Source organism: Pelecanus crispus, chromosome 1, assembly GCF_030463565.1.
Source record: "Pelecanus crispus isolate bPelCri1 chromosome 1, bPelCri1.pri, whole genome shotgun sequence".
In the NCBI taxonomy this organism is placed as follows: domain Eukaryota; kingdom Metazoa; phylum Chordata; class Aves; order Pelecaniformes; family Pelecanidae; genus Pelecanus; species Pelecanus crispus.
In genome coordinates, this window is record NC_134643.1 from 122,735,904 (window position 1) to 122,757,869 (window position 21,966).

General features: G+C 39.2%; 1 protein-coding gene across 5 annotated transcripts in view; it reads left to right on the forward strand.

Moving 5' to 3' along the window:
• Positions 1 to 21,966, forward strand: part of ITSN1 (intersectin 1) — a 108,949-nt gene that overhangs the window by 61,978 nt on the left and 25,005 nt on the right. For all 5 annotated transcript variants that reach the window (XM_075722848.1, XM_075722863.1, XM_075722840.1 and 2 more), the window contains 7 exons: positions 167 to 326; positions 1,189 to 1,394; positions 2,097 to 2,179; positions 6,720 to 6,886; positions 13,685 to 13,730; positions 18,437 to 18,558; positions 21,663 to 21,780. In XM_075722848.1, coding sequence (XP_075578963.1) covers positions 167 to 326; positions 1,189 to 1,394; positions 2,097 to 2,179; positions 6,720 to 6,886; positions 13,685 to 13,730; positions 18,437 to 18,558; positions 21,663 to 21,780 — 902 coding nt within the window. The remainder of the gene's footprint in view (positions 1 to 166; positions 327 to 1,188; positions 1,395 to 2,096; positions 2,180 to 6,719; positions 6,887 to 13,684; positions 13,731 to 18,436; positions 18,559 to 21,662; positions 21,781 to 21,966) is intronic.

The window sequence follows — 21,966 nt, forward strand, 5'->3', positions numbered from 1 at the left end:
CTGTGTTTGATTGCACTACTTCCACCTGAGGGTTATGATGCTCATGGAATATTCAATTAGAAAAAACTAACCTAGAATGTATAATTTTTTTTCTGCACAATCTTCCTGCATGAGAGTTTTTATTCAGTTGAAGACAGTAGGAATTACATCATTCTCTTTTTTTCAGATGGCCAACAAACACTAGTGAGAAACCGGAGACTGATAACTGGGATGCCTGGGCAGCTCAGCCGTCTTTGACTGTTCCCAGTGCAGGGCAGCTGCGGCAGCGATCAGCCTTCACTCCTGCTACCGTTACAGGATCATCTCCCTCTCCTGTCTTGGGTCAGGTGAGCACCTATATTCGTTAAAACTTCTGACTCAGCACAAATGTTTGGAAAGCGGTATGAACATTGACCTTGCATTCAAACAGTCCCCTGAGATAGGTAAGCTATTTCAGTTTGGAGTGATGTGCAGGTAGTGTACATCCATTTGCAAAATCAGTGGCAGAATTTAACATGAAGCGGTTTCTGTTCTGCTATTCTGTGCTGACTTTTTTAGACTTTGGTGGTCCAGTCTTAATATTTTGGCAGGATGCCCATTTTGGGTCCCTTCCTTGGGGCTTTCCTGAATCATATGACAATAACCTTCACTCCAGAGTGAATTATGTAGTTAAGTGGAATAGCAATGGCAAAGCTTCACGTCAGATGGATTCTGACTATCTATTAAGGCATTTCCTTTTCCTCAGCTGAACAACATCCTGGTCTTGTAAGGTCATGCGTTCTGAAAAATGCTAAATATATTAGAGGAAAAAAAAAAAAAATTGGAATGTACAATGAATAAATTGCAGCAAAGCATCATTTTCCATAAAGTTTACTTTAAGTCCTGCCAAAATAGCTTCATGAAGGTTTATTATATGTAAATCTCAATTGTAAAACTTTATTTAACTTGTTAAGCAAAACCTCTGATAATCTTGCATTGATTGTATTGGTTATGTGTTAACAGATAGAAATGTAGGAGGTCTGTAAACGTTTCTGGTACTACTTTGTAAGTTTAATTGACTTTGCTTTATACAGTTGAGGGAGAGTCTGTGTATTTTGTTGCTATATAAGTAGCATAAGAATATAATTCCTTAAGCAGCTTGCTTTATGAAAGGTGGTGCATGACTGACTTCTCTCTTTTTTTTTTTTTTTTTTTTTTAAATTGCATTAGGGTGAAAAAGTGGAAGGGCTTCAAGCACAGGCTTTGTATCCTTGGAGAGCAAAAAAAGACAACCACCTTAATTTCAATAAAAATGATATCATCACAGTTTTAGAGCAGCAAGATATGTGGTGGTTTGGAGAGGTTCAAGGACAAAAGGGGTGGTTCCCTAAATCATATGTGAAGCTTATTTCAGGCCCCATTAGGAAGTCAACGAGGTATTTTATTTGCTTTTACCATACTTTACTTCTATACTGTAATAGTTAAATAAATATGAAGAGTTGCACACTTGAATTGTAAAGTTTAGAATCTACTCTGTAAAATGCTTTTTTTAATATGACTCTCTTCTGGGGGGTTTTGACTTCCAACCCTGGAAATCTGTGTGAGGAATAAGAAAAATGGATCTCAGTTCTCCTTGGGTCATGCATCACCAAGAAAAGATCTAAAGCTTAATGAACGGTCTTAATTTTACGTGACTTGCAACTAAAAAATCAGTGTATTGGGTTTTATGAATTACAGCTATGTAAGTCATAGCTTATCTTTCCCCAAAATAAAAAGATAGACCTCAAAATTTAATCACTTATCATTACTCTTGGAGGATGAAACAATGAAAATCTGATTCTGTGTAATGTGAAGGCAACATTAACATTAATAACACAAATGAGAATGAATTTAGATTTTTTTTTTTTTTCCTGAGGGAGAAGAGGAGGTGCAGAAACTTCTGTATTTAAGGCAGTTACCTAAATGTAACCATGACTGGCTGTTGTACTTAAAAGCCTTAATTTGCACGTTTACCGTCTCTTCTTTTAAAGCGTAGGGAATTGCTTATGGATGCATATGCATTTTTTTAGTTTTTAAATACCATAATAATTTTTCTGAAGAGATTTAATTTCTTAAATAACGATTATTTTCTTCTAAAGCATGGATTCTGGTTCCTCAGAAAGTCCTGCTAGTCTGAAAAGAGTAGCATCACCAGCAACAAAAGCAACTATGTCAGGTGAAGGTAAGCATTTCAAACGGAATAGCATTAATAGTATTTCACTATGTAATTAAATAGAATAGGTCTGCTTATTACCAGAAACAAGCTTAGAATCAGTGTTTTAAGATCGGGCCTGTTACAATTGGAATTGCAAATCAATTTGCCTCTAGAATGATTTAAAATTATTACAGTAAGAATTTATATATGTTGTGTATATAGAAGAAATAATTTCACATGCCATTAAGATATCATCTGTAGTTTGTACTGTTTCTTGTGTAAATATTTTTGTAACAATTCCTGATCTGGAATGGGTTTTTGCAGAGGGCCAAATAAGCATATCTGTACATGTACTTCATGATGTCAGGAATTAATAAATGTCTTAATTTCACCCAAAGCTCATTTCCAATGTTTCATTAAAGCTCTTAATTAAAAAAAAAATACGATCGGTTATAGAATGTTGTGATCCTTATGTTCAAGGCTACCCCTCATTTTTAAAGATGGAGCCTGGGGCACAGGCAGATAATGGTCAGGCCTCAGAATAGTTTTAAAAGACTTGCATTCCTGGCTGATACCACCCTTCAGCTGGAGGTTAATGTTTCCACAAGAGCTGTGTTAACAGACTGTGTGGGCACTCTTAGTCCACTTCAGTGCAAAGTCAGCTAAGTTAATTTAAATCACAGTCAGTGTAAATCAATGAATCTAAATATATGTTGTAAATGAACATTTGTATATAATCTCTACAGCACACCTTAAAATTGGTTGTAGAATTGTAGTTAAAAAACTTAAGTGAAAGAGTCTCTTTGGTTACTGATGTATTTAATTTGCCACTGGCATAAGCACTACAGAAATTAAAAGGAGGGAATGGTAAAGATCCATGTCACAAGGAAAGTGAGATAAGTTATTTCAAAATACAACTAGTCTTGCTCACTATATGTTTGAGGAAAAGCAATTGTAGAAATGCTCTTTTTTGTAAAGTATGGGATATCTCAGGTTATATGTTTGCATTAAAAAGGAACACAACTTTTTAATAAAACATACCAAAAAAAGCTGTGTTTTTAAGAAATAATAAAGCATGGATTTAGCATCTTCTATTACATTTAAAGGATTTAAGAAAAATTCCATGTGTATAACATACAGTATTGTATTTAATGTGTGTGGTTTTGTGCACGTGCATACAAACAGATGTGTGTGTTCTTCAGCTGCAGTTGTTAGACAAACCATGTCTTAACTTTCATTAAGAATAGTAATTGTGGTTTGAATTCTTGCTGAACTTCCCCAAGCTAAGCTTTTTGGTCAGATTTAGTGTTCAAGCAAATAGAACAATTGCCAGCTGCAGTGGAATACTTGAATGTTTTTGTCACACGTGCATGAATGTCTATCTGAAATACTGTGAACTGCTATTAGGTCCAGAGCTGGTCCTAGAAGCAGAGGGATATAATCTTCAGAAATCTGTTTTGTGCCCATATAAAGTGTGATCATGCTCAGTTAAATAAGAATGTATCAAGTTGTATAGAAAATGTTACTGAATTGTCTGAAATTCTTCTTTGTAAGCATTTATGTAAAAATGTTACAAAGCGGGGAGGTGCCCCGCTTGACCTGCTGTTTACCAACAGAGAAGGGCTTGTGGGAAATGTCGAGGTCGGAGGCCGTCTCGGGCTTAGCGACCACGACATGATAAAGTTCTCAATTTTGGGTGATGCTAAGCGGAGGGGCACCAAAACTATTACCATGGACTTCCGGAGGGCAGACTTTGCCCTCTTCAGGACCCTGGTTGGGAAAGTCCCTTGGGAGGCGGTCCTGAAGGGCAAAGGGGTCCAGGAAGGCTGGGCCCTCTTCAAGAAGGAAGTCTTAAGGGCGCAGGAGCGGGCTGTCCCTGTGTGTCGTAAGACCAACCGGAGGGGAAATCGACCGGCCTGGCTGAATAGGGAGCTTTTGCGGGGACTCAGGGAAAAAAGGAGAGTCTACCGCCTTTGGCAGAAGGGGCGGGCAGCTCAGGAGGAGTACAGGGATCTTGTTAGGTCCTGCAGGGAGGAAATTAGAAAGGCAAAAGCCCAGCTAGAACTCAATCTGGCCAGTGCTGTAAAAGACAATAAAAAATGCTTTTATAAGTACATCAGCAATAAAAGGAGAGCCAAGGAGGATCTCCATTCTTTGCTGGATGTGGGGGGGAACATTGTCACTGAGGACAAGGAAAAGGCTGAAGTACTTAACGCCTTCTTTGCCTCTGTGTTCAACAGCCAGACCGGTCATCCCCAGGGTACTCAGGCCCTTGAGCAAGAGGATAGGGATAGGGACCAGAATGGAGCCCTCATAGTCCAGGAGGAAGCAGTTAATGACCTGCTATGCCACCTGGACGCTCACAAGTCTATGGGGCCGGATGGGATCCACCCAAGAGTACTGAGGGAGCTGGCAGAGGAGCTTGCCAAGCCACTTTCCATCATCTATCAACAGTCCTGGTTAACAGGGGAGGTCCCTGATGACTGGAGGCTTGCCAATGTGACGCCCATCTACAAGAAGGGCCGGAAGGAGGACCCGGGGAACTACAGGCCTGTCAGCCTGACCTCGGTGCCGGGGAAGATTATGGAGAGGTTCATCTTGAGCGAACTCCACAGGCAAGTACAGGTCAACCAGGGGATCAGGCCCAGCCAGCATGGGTTCACAAAAGGCAGGTCCTGCTTGACCAACCTGATCTCCTTCTATGACCTGGTGACCCGCGTGGTAGATGATGGAAAGGCTGTGGATGTCATCTACCTGGACTTTAGCAAAGCTTTTGACACCGTCTCGCATAATATCCTCCTCGGGAAGCTGGCAGCTCACGGCTTAGACAGGCATACTCTTCGCTGGGTAAAGAACTGGTTGGGTGGCCGAGCCCAGAGAGTAGTGATAAATGGTGTTAAGTCCAGTTGGCGGCCGGTCACGAGCGGTGTTCCCCAGGGCTCTGTTTTAGGGCCAGTCTTGTTCAATATCTTTATCAATGATCTGGATGAGGGGATCGAGTGCACCCTCAGTAAGTTTGCAGACGACACAAAATTGGGTGGGAGTGTCGATCTGCTCGAGGGTAGGATGGCCCTGCAGAGGGACCTGGACAGACTGGATCGATGGGCCGTGGCCAACTGTATGAGGTTCAACAAGGCCAAGTGCCGGGTCCTGCACTTCGGTCACAACAACCCCATGCAACGCTACAGGCTTGGGGAGGAGTGGCTGGAAAGCTGCCTGGCCGAAAAGGACCTGGGGGTGTTAGTAGATAGCCGGCTGAACATGAGCCAGCAGTGTGCCCAGGTGGCCAAGAAGGCCAACAGCATCCTGGCTTGTATCAGGAATGCTGTGGCCAGCAGGAGCAGGGAGGTGATTGTCCCCCTGTACTCGGCGCTGGTGAGGCCGCACCTGGAATACTGTGTCCAGTTTTGGGCCCCTCAATACAAGAAAGACATTGAGGTGCTGGAGCGTGTTCAGAGGCGGGCAACGAAGCTGGTGAAGGGTCTGGAGAACAAGTCTTATGAGGAGCGGCTGAGGGAACTGGGGTTGTTTAGCCTGGAAAAGAGGAGGCTGAGGGGAGACCTTATCGCTCTCTACAACTACCTGAAAGGAGGTTGTAGTGAGGTGGGTGTTGGTCTCTTCTCCCAAGTAGCTAGCGATAGGACAAGAGGAAATGGGCTTAAGCTGCACCAGGGGAGGTTTAGGCTGGAAATTAGGAAAAATTTCTTTACGGAAAGGGTGGTCAGGCATTGGAACAGGCTGCCCAGAGAGGTGGTGGAGTCACCATCCCTGGAGGCGTTTAAAAAACGGGTAGATGTGGCACTTCGGGATATGGTTTAGTCTGGTCTACCCTTGATTAGTCTAGAGTGGGCTTGGTAGTGTAGGTTAATGGTTGGACTGGATGATCTTAAAGGTCTTTTCCAACCTAGATGATTCTATGATTCTATGATTTTTTGTGTAGTTCTATGATTGCCTTATGCATTGCATTTCTCAACATCAGTCTACTTTAGTGGTTTTACACTTGAACAGTAAGTAGTTGACTGTGTTTTAACAAAACAGAATGCATTCAGGCCTTGTCTTAACATTTCTCAGCCATCTGTTGCATAAGATTCAATGAGACGTGCGGCCTTCATGCAAAGCTTCAAGTAATGAAAGAATTCATTGTATACAAAAGCCAAACAGCACATGTAAAATGAAGACTATCCACAGATATTTGGTTACTGAGACTTTCCATCCCCAAGACTGAAAATTCTAGTCTTCAGCACAAAACAGAAACCGTGGGGAAACATGTTTTCAGAGTAGCTTCTGATATAAATTAATAATTTATGTACATTTTAATTATACTAGCAAATTATTTTACCACAAAAAAAAAAAATCCCCCAGAAGCAGCCTTTTGATAGACTGTATTTAGTTCTGATAGATATCATTTTATGCATTAAATATTGAGGTTTCTATGACTAGTAATTAATAAATTTGTCTTCTATCTAGCCCGTGGATAGACTACATTTTATTAATTAAGTTTTGCAAACGATAACTGAGCAGTTTATCAAGTCTTTTCCCATGTTCTGTATTTATTTCCCTTTTGCAGAGTATATTGCTATGTATACTTATGAGAGTTCTGAACAAGGAGACCTAACTTTTCAACAAGGTGATATGATTCTTGTGACGAAGAAAGATGGCGACTGGTGGACAGGAACACTGGGTGATAAATCAGGAGTTTTCCCATCTAATTACGTGAGACTCAAAGATTCTGAGGTAGAGACATATTGAAATGTTACAAAATTGAGCTGGGGGAGGTATGCTTTATTTGGTGTTGTAGTGATAGTTGCAAGTCAGTGGATCATAAAGGAAGAACAAATATTTTGCAGTTTTACTGAATGCGAGATTGGAAAGGGAGAACAATAGTAGCTGCATTTTACAACATAATGTCGTAAATAACTTTGTGGATCTCATACTAAAATTAATCTTGCATACATTAATAGCTAACTTGGCTGTTTTGTAGAGACAAATCAGAATAGCTATGAATGCTTTGTTCCCCAGGTAAGTTTTTAATGACTGAGTTGTATCTTACTGCCATTATTTTTAAAAAAAGATAGAGTCATATTTCAGTCTTATTATCTTTCTTTTTTCCTCTACTGTCTTTTTTTTGCAATCGAGAACAAATTTGACAACAAAACTTAGCCAACTACTATATTTATTTGAAAGTTCTTGACTGAATAATAGAGGTTCTGTTTCATCTGATTTTTATTCTGGAATAATCTGATAGAACATGCTTGTATTAGATTTTCTTTCTTTTTAGGCATTCTAAAGAAAGGTGTTTTCTCATTTATATTCCTCATCTGTTTGAGAGGATAGTAGGAATTAGCTTAGAGCCATAGTTGAATACAATACTAATATCTTGATGAGGAGTTCTTGTTTATGTCTCTAAGAATAATAGGGGGCTTAAAAGTAAATAAGTAAGTAAAAATTACTGGATTTTTGGAAATCTAGGTGGTAAGGCTTTTTCCAGGAGTCTTGAATTCTGTGTGTATGTGATGCAACTCAATGAAAGACTGTGTCTGCAATACAGAGCTTGAGCAAAGTCACTCCTTAAAATTGTTTCTGTTGGTGGAAAAGCTGAAAAATAAAACCTGCAGTGAAATATGTAGCTGTAGAAAGCCTTTATATAATAAATTTCTAGACAGTAGAGAAATTTCAGGAACATCCTCTGAGACAGGATTAAAAAAAAATTGTAGTTAATGATATTTAGTATTGCAGTCCTTGGGAGAAATAGTATTGTGATATTGCTTTCAGGAACATTTTAGAAACTTTTCTCATCTATATTTTGCATCATGTAACAATTTTCTTCAATCCCTAGCACTACTAGTTTGAGAACTAACCAGTCTCACACTGGAGAAGTCCTGTCCCAGTTTTGATTAGTTGTTCCCTTGCATTGTGAGGTACAGTCTTCTGTGCACATTAAGACTCTAGTTACATAGCATAGAATCATTTAGGTTGGAAAAGACCTTTAAGATCATCGAGTTCAACCATAAATGTAGCACTGCCAAGTCCACCACTAAACCATGTCCCTAAGCACTGCATCTACATGTCTTTTAAATACCTCCAGGGATGGTGACTCAACCACTTCCCTGTGCAGCCTGTTCCAATGCTTGACAACCCTTTCAGTGAAGAAATATTTCCTAATATCCATTCTAAACCTCCCCTGGTGCAACTTGAGGCCATTTCCTCTCATCCTATTGTTACTTTGCAGAAGACACCAACACCCGCCTCTCTACAGCCTCCTTTCAGGTAGCTGTAGAAAGTGATAAGGTCTCCCCTGAGGTTCCTTTTCTCCAGGCTAAACAACCCCAGTTTCCTCAGCTGCTCCTCATAAGACCTGCGCTCTAGACCCTTCACCAGCTTTGTTGCCCTTCTTTGGACATGCTCCAGCACCTCAATGTCTGTCTTGTAGTGAGGGGCCCAAAACTGAACACATTATTCGAGGTGTGGCCTCACCAGAGCCAAGCACAGGAGACGATTGCTTCCCTAGTCCTGCTGACTGCACTGTTTCTGGTACAGAATGATCATATGTAACCCATTTTAAGTGAGCACAGGTATGGTCCTACTTGCTGCACTTTTGCTGCCACTGTCTTTCATCTGACCTGTTGCTAATAAGCCAGTTCAGGACACTAAGCAGAACAGAAAATTAGTCTAGCAGAAGTAATACGTACTTCTAAGATGGTACTCTGAATCAGCTCAGCAAAGGTTAGAAAAATGTCAGTACCAGAATTAGTATGGGAGGAGAGTAGTGAAGGAGGCAGGATTGCCTCAGCATCAGCTTAGATTAGCTTGAGCTCATTCTGAACTGCATTCTTAGCTGGCTTTTGTGTTAAATACTTCACTTTAAAAGCGAAACATCATACCTTACATTTAGTATATGGTTTTGGATATGCCTGTGCTCATTCCTACCTTTCAGTTCCGTCAAATCTAGTGACTATGGAGCAGCAGATAAAGTTAGATTAGGTCCCAGACTAGAAGAGGAGTACTTAATGGTTCAGTTAGTGGAAGCATTGTAGCTGTAGCACTATGGAGCCTGTCACAGCAGGCTAGCTTGTCTTTTTGACAATTAGAGTAAATTTTGTACAGTAGTAAGTTGTGGTGTTAGGCATGGTATAGATTTACCCTGACAACAGAGCTCAGTGAGTCCGGACAAGAAATTCTAAACTCTCTGTCCCCAAGTCTAGCAGCTTGATTCTCCTCTGAGCAGTGCAACTTCCCTTCAGTTGTGGCAGCGGAGGTGTTTGTGGGTCTGTATCAAGGAATTTACCTGGTTAAGAAAAGCACTCCTTTTTGCAGTCCAGGATGTGGGTTATAGTTCAGCCCTGCCCATAATCCTTCATATACATCAAAAAGATGGTGGTTTGCTCCACGGAGGTATAGGAACAAGTGTACAGATAATTGCCTAACCTGTGGAATATCTTGTGATGAAACTGTGCCCTAAGTTGCTTTATATTACCTGTAAGTTTGTATTGTAGTTGATGAGTGGGAACTTGCACTGTCAGCCTCCTAAAACCCTGTGAGGCCCGTTTCATAGGTAGATAGTAATAGTTGCTAATTAGTTATTTAACCTCAGTTACATTCTTGTTAGTTAATGTTAAGTTTCCTTTGAACTTTTGTGAAGGAACTGTTTTTGTTTTCCCTTAAGATACTCTCAACAGAGTTTAGTCTGAAAACCTGGGAATTTATATTCAGATGTGCAGAGCTGCCTTTTGTGTGCCTTTAAGGACTGGATGCTTGTCCTGTCTGGTGAGAGGCAGGCACACGTATTGCCAAATCTGCTTTGTAGAGAACTCAGAAATAGACATTTAATACTGAAAACTATTTTTATTAGAGAGGTCAATTCGATGTTTTTCTGGTCTCAACTTGTCTGGGGCTGAAACAGCTAAGTGCAGTTCATCCAGAAGTGCTCCAACTGCCCTTTTTGCTGGTGAAAATCACATCTTCAGATAAAATCTTGATGAGAGAGGAAGGAGAAAGCACAGGGCTCATGGAGATACTGATATCCGGGATGCTTATTTTCATAAAGTGATTCATATGCCCCGCAGGACATATTTCTTGTTCCAAGTGGATAATTGCCATTACATGTACAGTGCTTTGCTATCCAGCTTGTTCACAGAGCCAGTTTTTACAAAGGATTTCTCAATAGCGGCTGGCTGTTAACTTTCAGATGTACCGCTGTGCTTGGACAGCTGGCTGATTGTGGAAAATGTTACTAAAAGAGTAAATTAATTTAATGTGTTCTGCACTATTGACTTAGGCCTGAAGAAAAAGTAAGGCAGTGCTGATCTTTCAACAGCAAGTGTAGAGTTTGTAGAAACAGTTGTAAGCCTCAAAATATCAACGGTTTATACATCAGAAGAAATTTTTTTGAATCTGTTCTTCTGTACCTAGTCCCAGGCTATCCATTCACCTCCAGTTGCTAAATTAAACTATTTCCTGTTCCTTAAAGTTTCAACTTGTTAACAGAGTGAAAAACTTTGTTCTTCAAGTAAACAACAACACTGGTTCATGGTCCATTCTCAGAGTTTTCATTAGGTTGAGGTAGATGGATACAGATCTGTAATGGGTTTTTATTGTACCCTGACTTTCTCTGAGACTGGCGATAATTACTTCTGCGTAAGGTATGGAGCTCATACAGTGGACACGAAAACACAAGAATTTAGATGCCTCTACTTACAGAAGTTTGCATAAATGTTCTGAAAATAATAACAGTCTGAATTTATTTAATCTGGATTCTGAGGGTCTTACTGTACAACACAATTGGCAAGTCTACTGCTGTGTCTTATTAAATTAGCAAAACAAGTTCTACTCTACTGTTTCAAAAGGCTTTATCACTTGTCACAAAATATCCTCAAAGGCAGTTAGTGTCCCAGGTGTACAAAAGGGAAATAGAATGGGATATGTCCTCTCCACTATGTTTCTCTCAGCAGTTCTTCTCCATCTACTGAGTGGGCCAGAAGTTGGGTCCATCTTAACCTTGTTATTTATTGAAGTACTGCAGGACTTCTCTATGTATTTCTTCTGCTTTTTTACCAAGGATTCAGAGAATCCTCAAACAGAATTCAGACTTAGCCTGGTCAAGGTGATTTTCAAGCTTCTCTTTTAAAATAATCTCTATATGTTTACCAATTAATTGGAAAGATACAGTGTCACAGCCTGTTTTATCTGTCCATATGCTCCTAATCTGGCAACATTGATGTTGACTAAGTGATATTTTGAAGGAGTATTTTCTCTGAAGGTCCAAACACTTGTTCTTCATTGAGGAGGGGGGAGGGTGTTTCTCTGCTGGAAACACTTTCCAAAGTAGAATTAATTCCTAATACTACCATATCCGTGCCTGTTGTCACCTTTGGTTTCACACCTTTTAGTCTTCCCTAGTTGGGACTGTTGATGGACTTGCAGTCACTTTGTCTGGACCATCTTCTCCTTGTTCCCAGACCTAAACTTAGTCTTTTTATCGGATCTCTGCTTGATGCTTTCCTATTTCACTTTTTTTGTTAATATAGGTCACAGTGGTTGTAGAGAAAGGTGGAGAACTGAAGAGACAGAAAGGAACATAGGGAAGAAAGGAAGATTTGCTGGCCTTGTAGAAAGTAACTATAATCAGTCTTCTACAATGACAAGAAAGTAGCACTGAGACAGCAGTATCCAAGTATTGTTTAACTTAAAGCATCCACTTTCCACCATCCTTCCCAAAATTTAAGTTGCAAAATGTCAAGGAGAAGCGTGGTATACTAGATGTATGCAAGGTGCTTTGTGCCAAATTAAAAAAAAAAAAAAATAAATTCTTCCCATTCCAACTCTTACTTTCCAGTACTAGTTACAGCTTGTGAGGTAGGTAATGCCAATTCTGCTGGGTTTTCTGCTGCTGTTAGATGGTGTTGGCTTGACTAGCATTGTGAGGTGCTATAGTTCAGTCTGAAAGATCAGGCTTCTTTAGTAGCTTTTCTGAAAGATGTTCAAAACACAGATGTCTTAGAGCAGCTATGTAATTGTCAAGACAGATTGAAGATCTATCTAATAATCTATTTTATAGAGGCATTCAAAACCAATACACATTTTTTAAACGGCGCTGTTCTCTCAGTCATTTAACTAGTTTTTTAGTTACTCTTTATATTAGTTTCTGCCAGAATCCCCAAGTTTTCAAAGCATCAATTTCATATGGAGAATACTGAGGATGAAACTGTTCTCTTCCATAGAGAAATTAGGATTTCTGTGAAAACCTTCAGGTCGTTTGATGTAGACCCCCAAGTTTGTAAGGAGGATCCTAAAGGAGAAGTTGAGGGGAGGCAGAAGTGTTGTGAGCCTTGCTTGAAGGCAAGAGAATGTTTATGGATATTCAACATTTCTGACCAAAGTACCGTTCAGATATGTTATATTGCTGTTATCCATATCAAGCCTTTTTATTGTAGAAGGTAAGATGGGCAATGTACTGGGAAGAAACTGAAGTAATTATTTAGGGGGCAAGGGGAAGCTGTTCTAGACAGGGTGGTGACTAAAAGGGTTGGAAGATGACTGAGGAAGGGAGCATTCAAGGGGCAGCGTTGAGACCACACACTGTTTTGAATACTCTAATTGCCTGTATATCAGTAGACCTGTGAGTGAATTAAAATAAATAAATAAAGATAACTCTTCCCAAGTAACCACTGGCCTCAAGAAAAAAGATTATACCCGCCCCCCCGGAAGAGAACTTTGAGTTTGTAAAATAATGAAAACTTTTCATGTTAATTTTCATCTTTCAGTATCACTGTTTTCCTATACATAACTGAACTGAACTAATTTCACTGCTTGCTGGATTTCTTGTGGCTGTTCAAAGGCTTTTCTTGCAAATTTCTTGGCCTGGATGATGATGATGATATTCATCCCGCATCTCACCCCATCCAGGTTCAGAGGAAATAGCTGCAGATAGATAGCATCTTGCTGATCAGTGTCATGTGCTCTCAGTTGGGCACAAAAATGGTGGTGGGGCTTTTACTACTGCAAGACACACCACTTACAAAGTTCAGATGACTTGTCTTAAAGATGCAGTAACTACACTCACTACGCTAATGTCCCATTTGTGAAATTTTAGAACCATAATGTGGACAGTATTGAAATAATTATGTCATTAGCTTTTTAGGCATATTTGCAATCCAACTATTTGTAGAGTTGAAAACTGTGATTGTTTTAACTCAACAGAATTCACGTTCTGTAGATACGCAGATTTACACTTCATATGCTATGTAGTTTGGAATTACATTGGTATTTGCAGTCCATGAAAAGAAGAAAAGTTCAGGAAAGAAGTCTACACATTTATATAGTTAGTCATCCACTTCCATGCACTGTTTGTTATTTATTCCTATGTATTAATTGCCATCTAAAATATTAAGGGTTTCTGTAAAAATAGAATCTTCCTGTGAAAGTTTTTTACTTACATCCTTGTTTAGTGTGTTAAAGTGAAGCATAGTAAATAATTTTCATATACTGGAGAAATAAAAATGAATTCTAAACTTACATCTTACTTTTTGTTTCAAGGCTCCTGGAGCAGCTGGAAAAACGGGAAGCTTAGGGAAGAAACCTGGTGAGTCATATATTGTGACAGCACCTTATATCTGTTCTTAAGTACTTAAGTTCAATGGCCACAAAATCTTTTCCATGAAAATAAATTATGTTTGCTCTTGGTCGTTTTATAGTAGTTTGCATTGATGAAAACTGTTGTCTATAATAAAATAATGCATAGTCTGTCAATCATTCTATCTAGCATGTATCATATCAATCACTAAATAGCACGTAGCTAGAGAATAAAAATCCACTTGCTCAAAAATGAATGTAAACTTCATAATAGATTGCTGAACAGAACAGTGGAAACCTACTAAAAGCCCAAGTTTGCCAGTGCCTCTGAAAATGGAAGTATAAATTCTTACCCTGTGGTTTTACAGCATTTTGCCTAGAATGCTACACAATATGGTATACATGGACTTTGTGAGCTCTTGTGCCTGCTTCTTATTTTCAAGAGCATATACCTTGTATCCATGCTATGTAGCTTATTGCCTGTCAAGCCTGGCCATGTTGCAGGTTCCTTTTTGGCTAGAAAGAGGTCCCCTGGCTCTTGGGGTGGGGGGGGCTGTCCTTCCAAACAGCCATCGCATTTCCAAAGATCATTAGAAAAGTGTGCTCTCTGCCACTGCCAGGCATTTGTAAACTTTCCAGAAGGCATCTCCCTCAGTGTATTTATTTGCTTTTGTACCAGAGATGACTTTGCATTGAGCTGAACCAAACTAATCGGGGTGCTCCACGCTTCTGTTCTGTCCCTTTCTCTGAGGCTTGTTCAGTTGCACAGTGAGGTGGTTCAAGGATGTGATCTACCAAATCTTGCCTTGTTTCCGTACACACACATATGCATATCTATATTTTGTTTTGTGGGAAGGAGGTTTTGCTTTGTCTTCCTGAACTGGTTCACAGTATCAGTGTGTAAGAGGAGACAGGGAGAGTAGATTGCAGCAGCCCCAGTTTCATTTGGTTAATTTTACCTTGACATATGAGCAATGGGCTGTGGTTAATTTTACCTTGACGTATGAGCAATGGGCTGCCCTTGTCAAACCTTACTGATCCCTCTGTGGAAAGAGGGGCTTGGAAGTAAACTACTCCTGCCTTTTCTAACATTCATTTGCATGATTAAAAAAAGTTGTATTAATAGATACTAAGCTCAAGAGAGGCAGACAAGAACAGAGATCTGGAAAACCTCTAGAAGTGATATCTGGTAGGAATAGTGAGAAGATGCTGATAGGTCTGGCTGCTTTTTTCCATGCATGAGAGAATAGTCAATGGCAAGACTTCCGCCTAGAGTACCAGCCTTATAATCACTGGTCTCCTGGATTCGAACTTTCAGTGAAGTAGAGACTGGAGGGATGTTGACAAAAGGCGTGTTCAGAATCTTTTGGAGTTTAAGAACAGTTTGGGAACAATCCTGCTTATTTTTCAACAGGGAGATTCATGGATGTTTTTGCTATAAATGAGCTACAAGTGCTCAGCCAAGATAAGTGAAATGCTAATGAATGAGGTGAAATATTCCTGTTTATTCTAGAAGCAGCGGGACTAGTGGGTGGGAGTTGGTAACTGTGTGTTGAAGGGCAAGGGAAGAGAAACCGCTCTCTCTGTGAATTTAAGCAGCAATATGAGGACAATTAGATCTGTGAGAAGGCATTTATTTCTTTTTCTAAATGTACCTGTTTTAGTAGAGGCCACATTTTTTGGCCTGGATTATAATTGAATTGGATCTTGTCTCAGTAATTCAATACTTAAATCAAAATTTAAAAGTCCTTCCTGGAAGGAAAGCTATTTCATTTTTTTTTTTTAACTTTTTTGCTGAGCTGTTTTCTCTAACTTTCTGCTTCTCAGTGACATGCAAGAGCTGAATGTTAAACTTGTAATTCATATCGTAACTTATTTAACACACAGTCTGTGGTAAAAATTCTTTATGCTGCTCGTTGGTGAAAGAGGATATCTGATATCTGGAGCCTTGTAAATCACCTTTTTCTACATAAAAATGAGAAATTTCTTGCTCTGAGAGAGATGTCAAGTATAAGATTTTTGCTCTTTTGGTATGATATACTGAATATTATAATTACCATGGTAGTGAGAGAGGTTTTTGCCTGAATTAAAAAAAAAGTAGTTTATTTTGACAAACTCCCACAGTTAATTTGTTTGCTTGTGTTCATTTTGCCTCCTGAATGGCTCTAGGGTGGAGGAATTAATGGATACTGTGGAAAAACCTGCAAATGGCAGGGAGCTTGCAGACTTTCTAGCAGTATAGCCATGTTTCCTGCCAAACAGCTTGCTTGCTTTGCCTTCGTACAGGACAGACTGTGCTGCTGCTGGCTTTTCTCTATGTAAACCTTTCTGCTCTCCTATCGTCACCTGTATTTTGCTTAGAAATTCTTTGTTCTGTCTTCTGCTTTCACACTTCGTGTGATGTCTAAGTTCCAGATCCAGGTTTAAAGCATCTTTCTAACTCTCAGCTACTGGCTTTTTCATCACCTGTTTGGTTCCACCCTTTCCTGACCATGCACCTCTTTGTGCCTGCCTCTCCCTTCTTTGGGTTATCTTGATGGAGGTTCTGCCATTTGTCATCTCTCTGCTTCTTCATCCTCCTTATGTTGTCCATTTACATCTTGAATGCTTCTCTGACCATTTTTAATTTTCCTAATCATCCTTTTCTTCTATATTTTAAGGAAACCATCCGATCATTTTCCTGGCAATCTTCAAATCACTTTCTTGTTTCTTCCCTGCAACAAAACCTCCCTCTGTTTCAAGGGAGTTGGCTTTGTGGTTTCCTCTGCCTACAACTGCCTTTTCAATGATTGCTCCCTTTCTCTGCCTTACCAGCAGACTCCCCCCTCCTTTCCCAGCCTGTGGGTGATGTGTTGTTACTGAGTGCCTCTGCTGTTTCTCTTGGCCGCAGGAAGTTTGGCACTTGTTGACAGAGAGGGCCAAGTAGGATGGTGCCCAGCACTGTGTTACTTTCTTAGTACGGCTGCCCATGAGAAAGCTGGAGACCACTTCTCTGTACTCGCTCCCTTCACCTCAGTCCCTTTTGCTGCTGCTGTCTTGACCACAAATCTACCTCACACTCACCGCATTGCTTTCTGCTGCTTTATAAAGGGACAAACTTATGGCAGGTGTGACCTTTTTCTGCTTAGTCTTCCAGTGCCAGTTTTTTAGGATAGACTAGATTGAAAATATGTACAAATAGTAATCATAAATGAAAATAACTGGTACAGATGTTTTTTATCAAGATTTTTCAAATAAAAGGTAAAATCTCAAGCAGTGTATTGATCTGTGATCAGATCAGATAATTGCTGAGGTTTTAAATTAAGCTGACTGTCTTTGCACTGAAGCAGTTGAGGCACGTTTTTGTGATCTTGTACTACTGGCTCTGCTGTGGGCTTGTTCTAGGATAGTCTCAGACCAAAACCATAACCAGTCAAACTCAGTGCCCACATCGACTGTTTGATGGTCCCCAATTTTATCTGATGCATTGCCAAATAAAAACCTCCTTTGTCTTAAACACAGTGTCAGAATTTACTGTTCCAGGAAAGGTCTTTCATGAAAACAAAAAGCCGAATTCCACGTGCCCCCAAAAAAACCCCAACCCCTAGATCATTCTGTTAAGAAGAACACTTAAGTGATGAGTGACTGTGTACTGGGATCCTAAAGTGGAGTTTGTAGCAGTAACAACAGTACTTTTGTGCTGTTTTGGATGTCTGAGACCCTTTACAACTAAAGGAAGGCTAAAAAAATGTTTCCCACCGATTCCCCTTAACTCATGACTAAAAAGGGACTACGTAAATGTAGCAGCCTAAAAGGTTTGGCTTACCAAAAGCTAAAAAGTTCCCAAATCTATCATCTTTTGCTTATGAAAGGTTTCCAATTATCATAGTATTAAACATGTTCTCCATCACCCTAAACATGGTTTGATAACATGCTAAACCAGACTTAAAAGCTGTCAGTAGGATGTCAAAATACTTAAAGCTGCTTGTAAGCTCCTGTCAGTTCAGATTGGTTCAAAAAATGGGTTAACCTTGCCAGACTTTGTGGTGACTAAGTTATCATCTATCTTTCCACAACCACTGTAAAATGGAGTAAACTGTGTTGTCTACTTCGGCTAATTTAACAGAGATATAATTGTGAGCTCATGGTTACTCTGCGTCAGATTCATGCTGGTAGGTGATCAAGTAAGGCACCAGTTTTGTATCGACGTTCATAGAATAAAGATTTCAAAACAAATCCTGTTTGTTACATTTTGAAAACACTCATTGTTTTGCCTAGTCTGGTGGTGAAAAATTTTCTGCAGGCCTTCATTAGTTTGCACCTCTGTTACTGCAACTTCTTCATTATATTGTCATCAACATGTATCTCCTCTTTTTAGGGAGCTTCGTCCAAACTGATGCTACAAAAATTTATTTATTGGAAAACAGTATTATGAGACTTGATTTTAAGAGCCATATAGCTCTAATGATGGTCATTATTCTTCTTCTCTATTTCAAACATTTTTTATGTCCTACCCATAGAGCTGCTGCACCTCTGTTTTATTCCTGTAGTGCTATGAATTTCCAATCTGTTTTATAATTACCATATGTTTTCATGGGACTACATAAATACATAACAATTTTATGGAAAGAAAGACAAAATGGATATACTGTGCCAGTGATAATAGCAGAGTTAATGTTGTATAGAATGTATTCAGGTTTTTCCAAATTAACTTCTTTTTTCCCCCTGCTTCAACAGAAATTGCCCAAGTTATTGCCTCTTACACTGCAACGGGTCCAGAACAGCTTACTCTTGCTCCTGGTCAGTTGATTCTTATCAGAAAGAAGAATCCAGGTGGCTGGTGGGAAGGAGAGCTCCAAGTTAGTTATTGTTTTTTTGAAATAAAATTCCATGTAAAAAAAAATCTGTAATTTTTTAATAGTTCAAAATGGTGAATGCATCAGTGATAAATAATTTTGAAAATGTTCTGCAATTAAGCATTTACAAATAAAATGCCTATACAAAAACACACATACAATTCCAATTCCTTGAACTTGAAATAACTTTGGAGGACAGCAGGAGGAAGCCATTATGCCTCATTGTAAGTCAAGGATACCCATCTCAGGAATCAGAGCCAGCCTGCAGTTCTCTCCCTTGTACATTTTCTCGGAGGGCCTTCAGATATAAGAAAGGAGTGGGTGTTAGGGTGTATTGTCTTGGCTGCTTTTGAATCCTCCCAGTCTTGTGTCCAAGAGTCGTCTTCATGTAAGCAAAAAAGCAGTTGTCATGGCAGGTGGCAGGGAAGCCCAGCCGTGCAACAGGAGTGCATGGGACTGTTGGGTTAAGTGACAGGCTCTGCTCGCGTGTCCTGTTTCAATAGTGGCCATGCATATCAGTTTGGATCAGGTGATACCTGTGTCCTCTGTGAAAGTGGAAGAAATACTGGGGTGCGCAGTCCTGAATGTCCTCCTAAGAAGCTTTCTAAATTGCTTCAGCCAAAAGTTTGGCTATCCCTTTTGTTGAAAGATTGAGAAGTATTTTACAGCAGTGGTTTTTGTGAGGTGGCCACAACTTTTTCAGGTTGCTTAATGAATGTGACAGTGTAGAATACCCATCTAATGGCCCCATCTCAGCAATGGCTCAGTTTAATGTAGAAGAGTGAAAACAATGGTGTCTGCAAGCATCGGATAGGAGAGAGCTTTAGTGCTGTATTAAAAGATAATAGATAATAAAATATTTTAACCAGCTTTTTTTTGAGAGTAGAACTTCACAATTTGGAAACTGTGATTCTCAATGACTTTCAGTGGCAAAGCTTCAAAGCTTCCCCCCTGGCCCTGCCTCCAGTACCACTGAATGAGGTTTTGTTTGGTTTTGTTTCTTTAATGGGGAATATTACATGAAAGAATGTAGTTAATTTATTTTTGCAATGCAGATGCTCAAACTAACTCAAATATTTTTTTCCACGTTGCTACCTGCCCTTTTTGCCTTTCCTGGTGATACTTTTTCATCTTTTGTGGAGAGATCATCTTCCAGGATTGCTTTGGTTTTCATTCTCACTAACCTTTATGTTGTTGTTAACTTGTAGCTTTAAAGAGTCTCACATTAAATGTATTTTAAGATAGCAAATAAGCTTCACTGGGCAAGAGCTGTCACAATTACCACTTAGAAGCTAATGTGAGGTCTTTTTAAAAATTAATTTTTGACTGTGTAAATACTCATATGTAGCTTTGGATACCTTACTATCTGACATGATTTTACAAGTTTGTTTTTTTCTTAATTAGCAGTCCCCTACCTGTTCTTTTCATTCTCCTGTTCCAACACTGTAATACTAGTTCTTGCTCCTTTGTTATGCGAGCACAAAGGGTAATGCAGCAGTATGGTGAAATGGATTGAGGAATTGATTAAAAGTAAAAGCAGCAACTGCCCCCCCCAAGTGATGACAAGATTTGGAGAAGGGCACTAATATTAACTTTTCTTTAGGCATTTAATTTCAAAGTGGCAGATTTTTCAGAAGTATATGTACAGTTCTGTTTCAGCCTCAAGTAAATTTTGATGATGCTTGTCTAGGGGTCAGAGTGAAGGTAAAATAAGGCAAATGTGTTCAGCATTACATTGCTGGGTTTAATGCAGTCTTCCATAATATCTTAAAATTAATGATCTAGATACACTTTAGATCAAGTACTTTCTTTTTCAGTAAAGAAAAAGAGATGAAAGGAAGTAGTTAAAGAATAGTATATGTGTCAGATGACTTTTTTCCACTGAAATTAACATCTGTTTTGTTTTTCAAGGCAAAATGCCCAAAATTCCAACCTTATTCTAACCACACAAGAAGAGAATAAATAGTTAAAGTAATTCTTAACATAGATTTAATAGGTTTAGAAGCTGAGATTTGATTCAAAGTTTTAGAGTAACCTTTCTTACAGTAAGGATTTTTCTTCTGATTTTATTTGCAATGAACAAGGCAGTTGGTGAGATAACAGGATGCAGTTTCTGTCAAATTCCTACCCTGCTTTGGTGACATAAGCTTTGTCACACTGGATCGGACCTGCAGTTCGTGTGTCCCAATATCCCGTCTCTGACAGTGACTCATTGCAGCTGCATTACAAACTGTAGAGCACTGCAGTAGGCCAGGTGTATGGTAACCTGCTGCTTTCTCAGCACACACACACGGACCACACGCACACTAATACATGTGTGCACCACATTTTCATACGGATGGTCTCTGATTAGATAGACATGAGAGCATCTCGTGTACTTTCCAAAACCTTAATATCTGTTAATTAGGATCATCTGGACAGTCTCTATCCGTATGTATTTGTAGCTGCCAAAACTTAATTTTTGTTTGACTGGAATCTGGCTTTGGGATTTTGTATTTGAATCCAAACTTTACCCGTTTTTTTCTTGCCATAATGTTTTGCTGTTCTTCTAGCACTTGATTAACGTGACATATGTTTATACTTTGTCTGTTGTTTGGGCAGGAGAGACTATTAAAAAGTTTAGATACTTTAAAAGAAAAGAGGTAATTGGGATCCTAAATCTCTACTTAAACTATCACAATTTAGGTATGTATATAAATGCAGTTCTTTGCATAATGAAAAAGCATTTAAATGCTGCCACTCATTAATGCACTAGCTAGCCTAGTATTCTAGAGTTATGGTTTAAACAGAATCAGGAGAAATCTTTCAGAAGAATCAGGGTTGTACTATTAATTATAAAGCACACAAAGTAGGAACACTGTTAAGTGAAAGATCACTCATTAGATATGATAAACTACTGTTTATGTGTTATGAAAGCTTACTTCACGTAATAGAAGTATCATAATATTAAACTATTGCCACAAAAATAGCTCATTTTTTCATTATAAAATGCATTTTTCTTATTCTAAAATAGTGTGATTGCAAGTAGTTAAAATATTGGCTGAATTACCTTGTCTAAGGATCTATTGATGTGCTTAATCCTCTTAAAAGAATTGGTTTTTTACTAGGCACGAGGGAAAAAACGGCAGATAGGATGGTTCCCTGCTAATTACGTAAAACTTCTGAGCCCTGGTACCAGTAAAACTACACCAACCGAGCTACCTAAATCAACAGCATTACCTTCAGGTAAGCAGTGTGGTTGCAGTGTTAACTTTGTTAACAAAGTTGCTTTTGTAATGTGTATCATTTACAATAGGACTTCTAAAAAGCATTATGGACATTCAGTAGGATATTTAGTATCTGTTATACTAGTCACTTTGGTTAAACTCTTCTTTTTTTTTTTTTTCTTTTAAATGAAAAAAAAACATACAA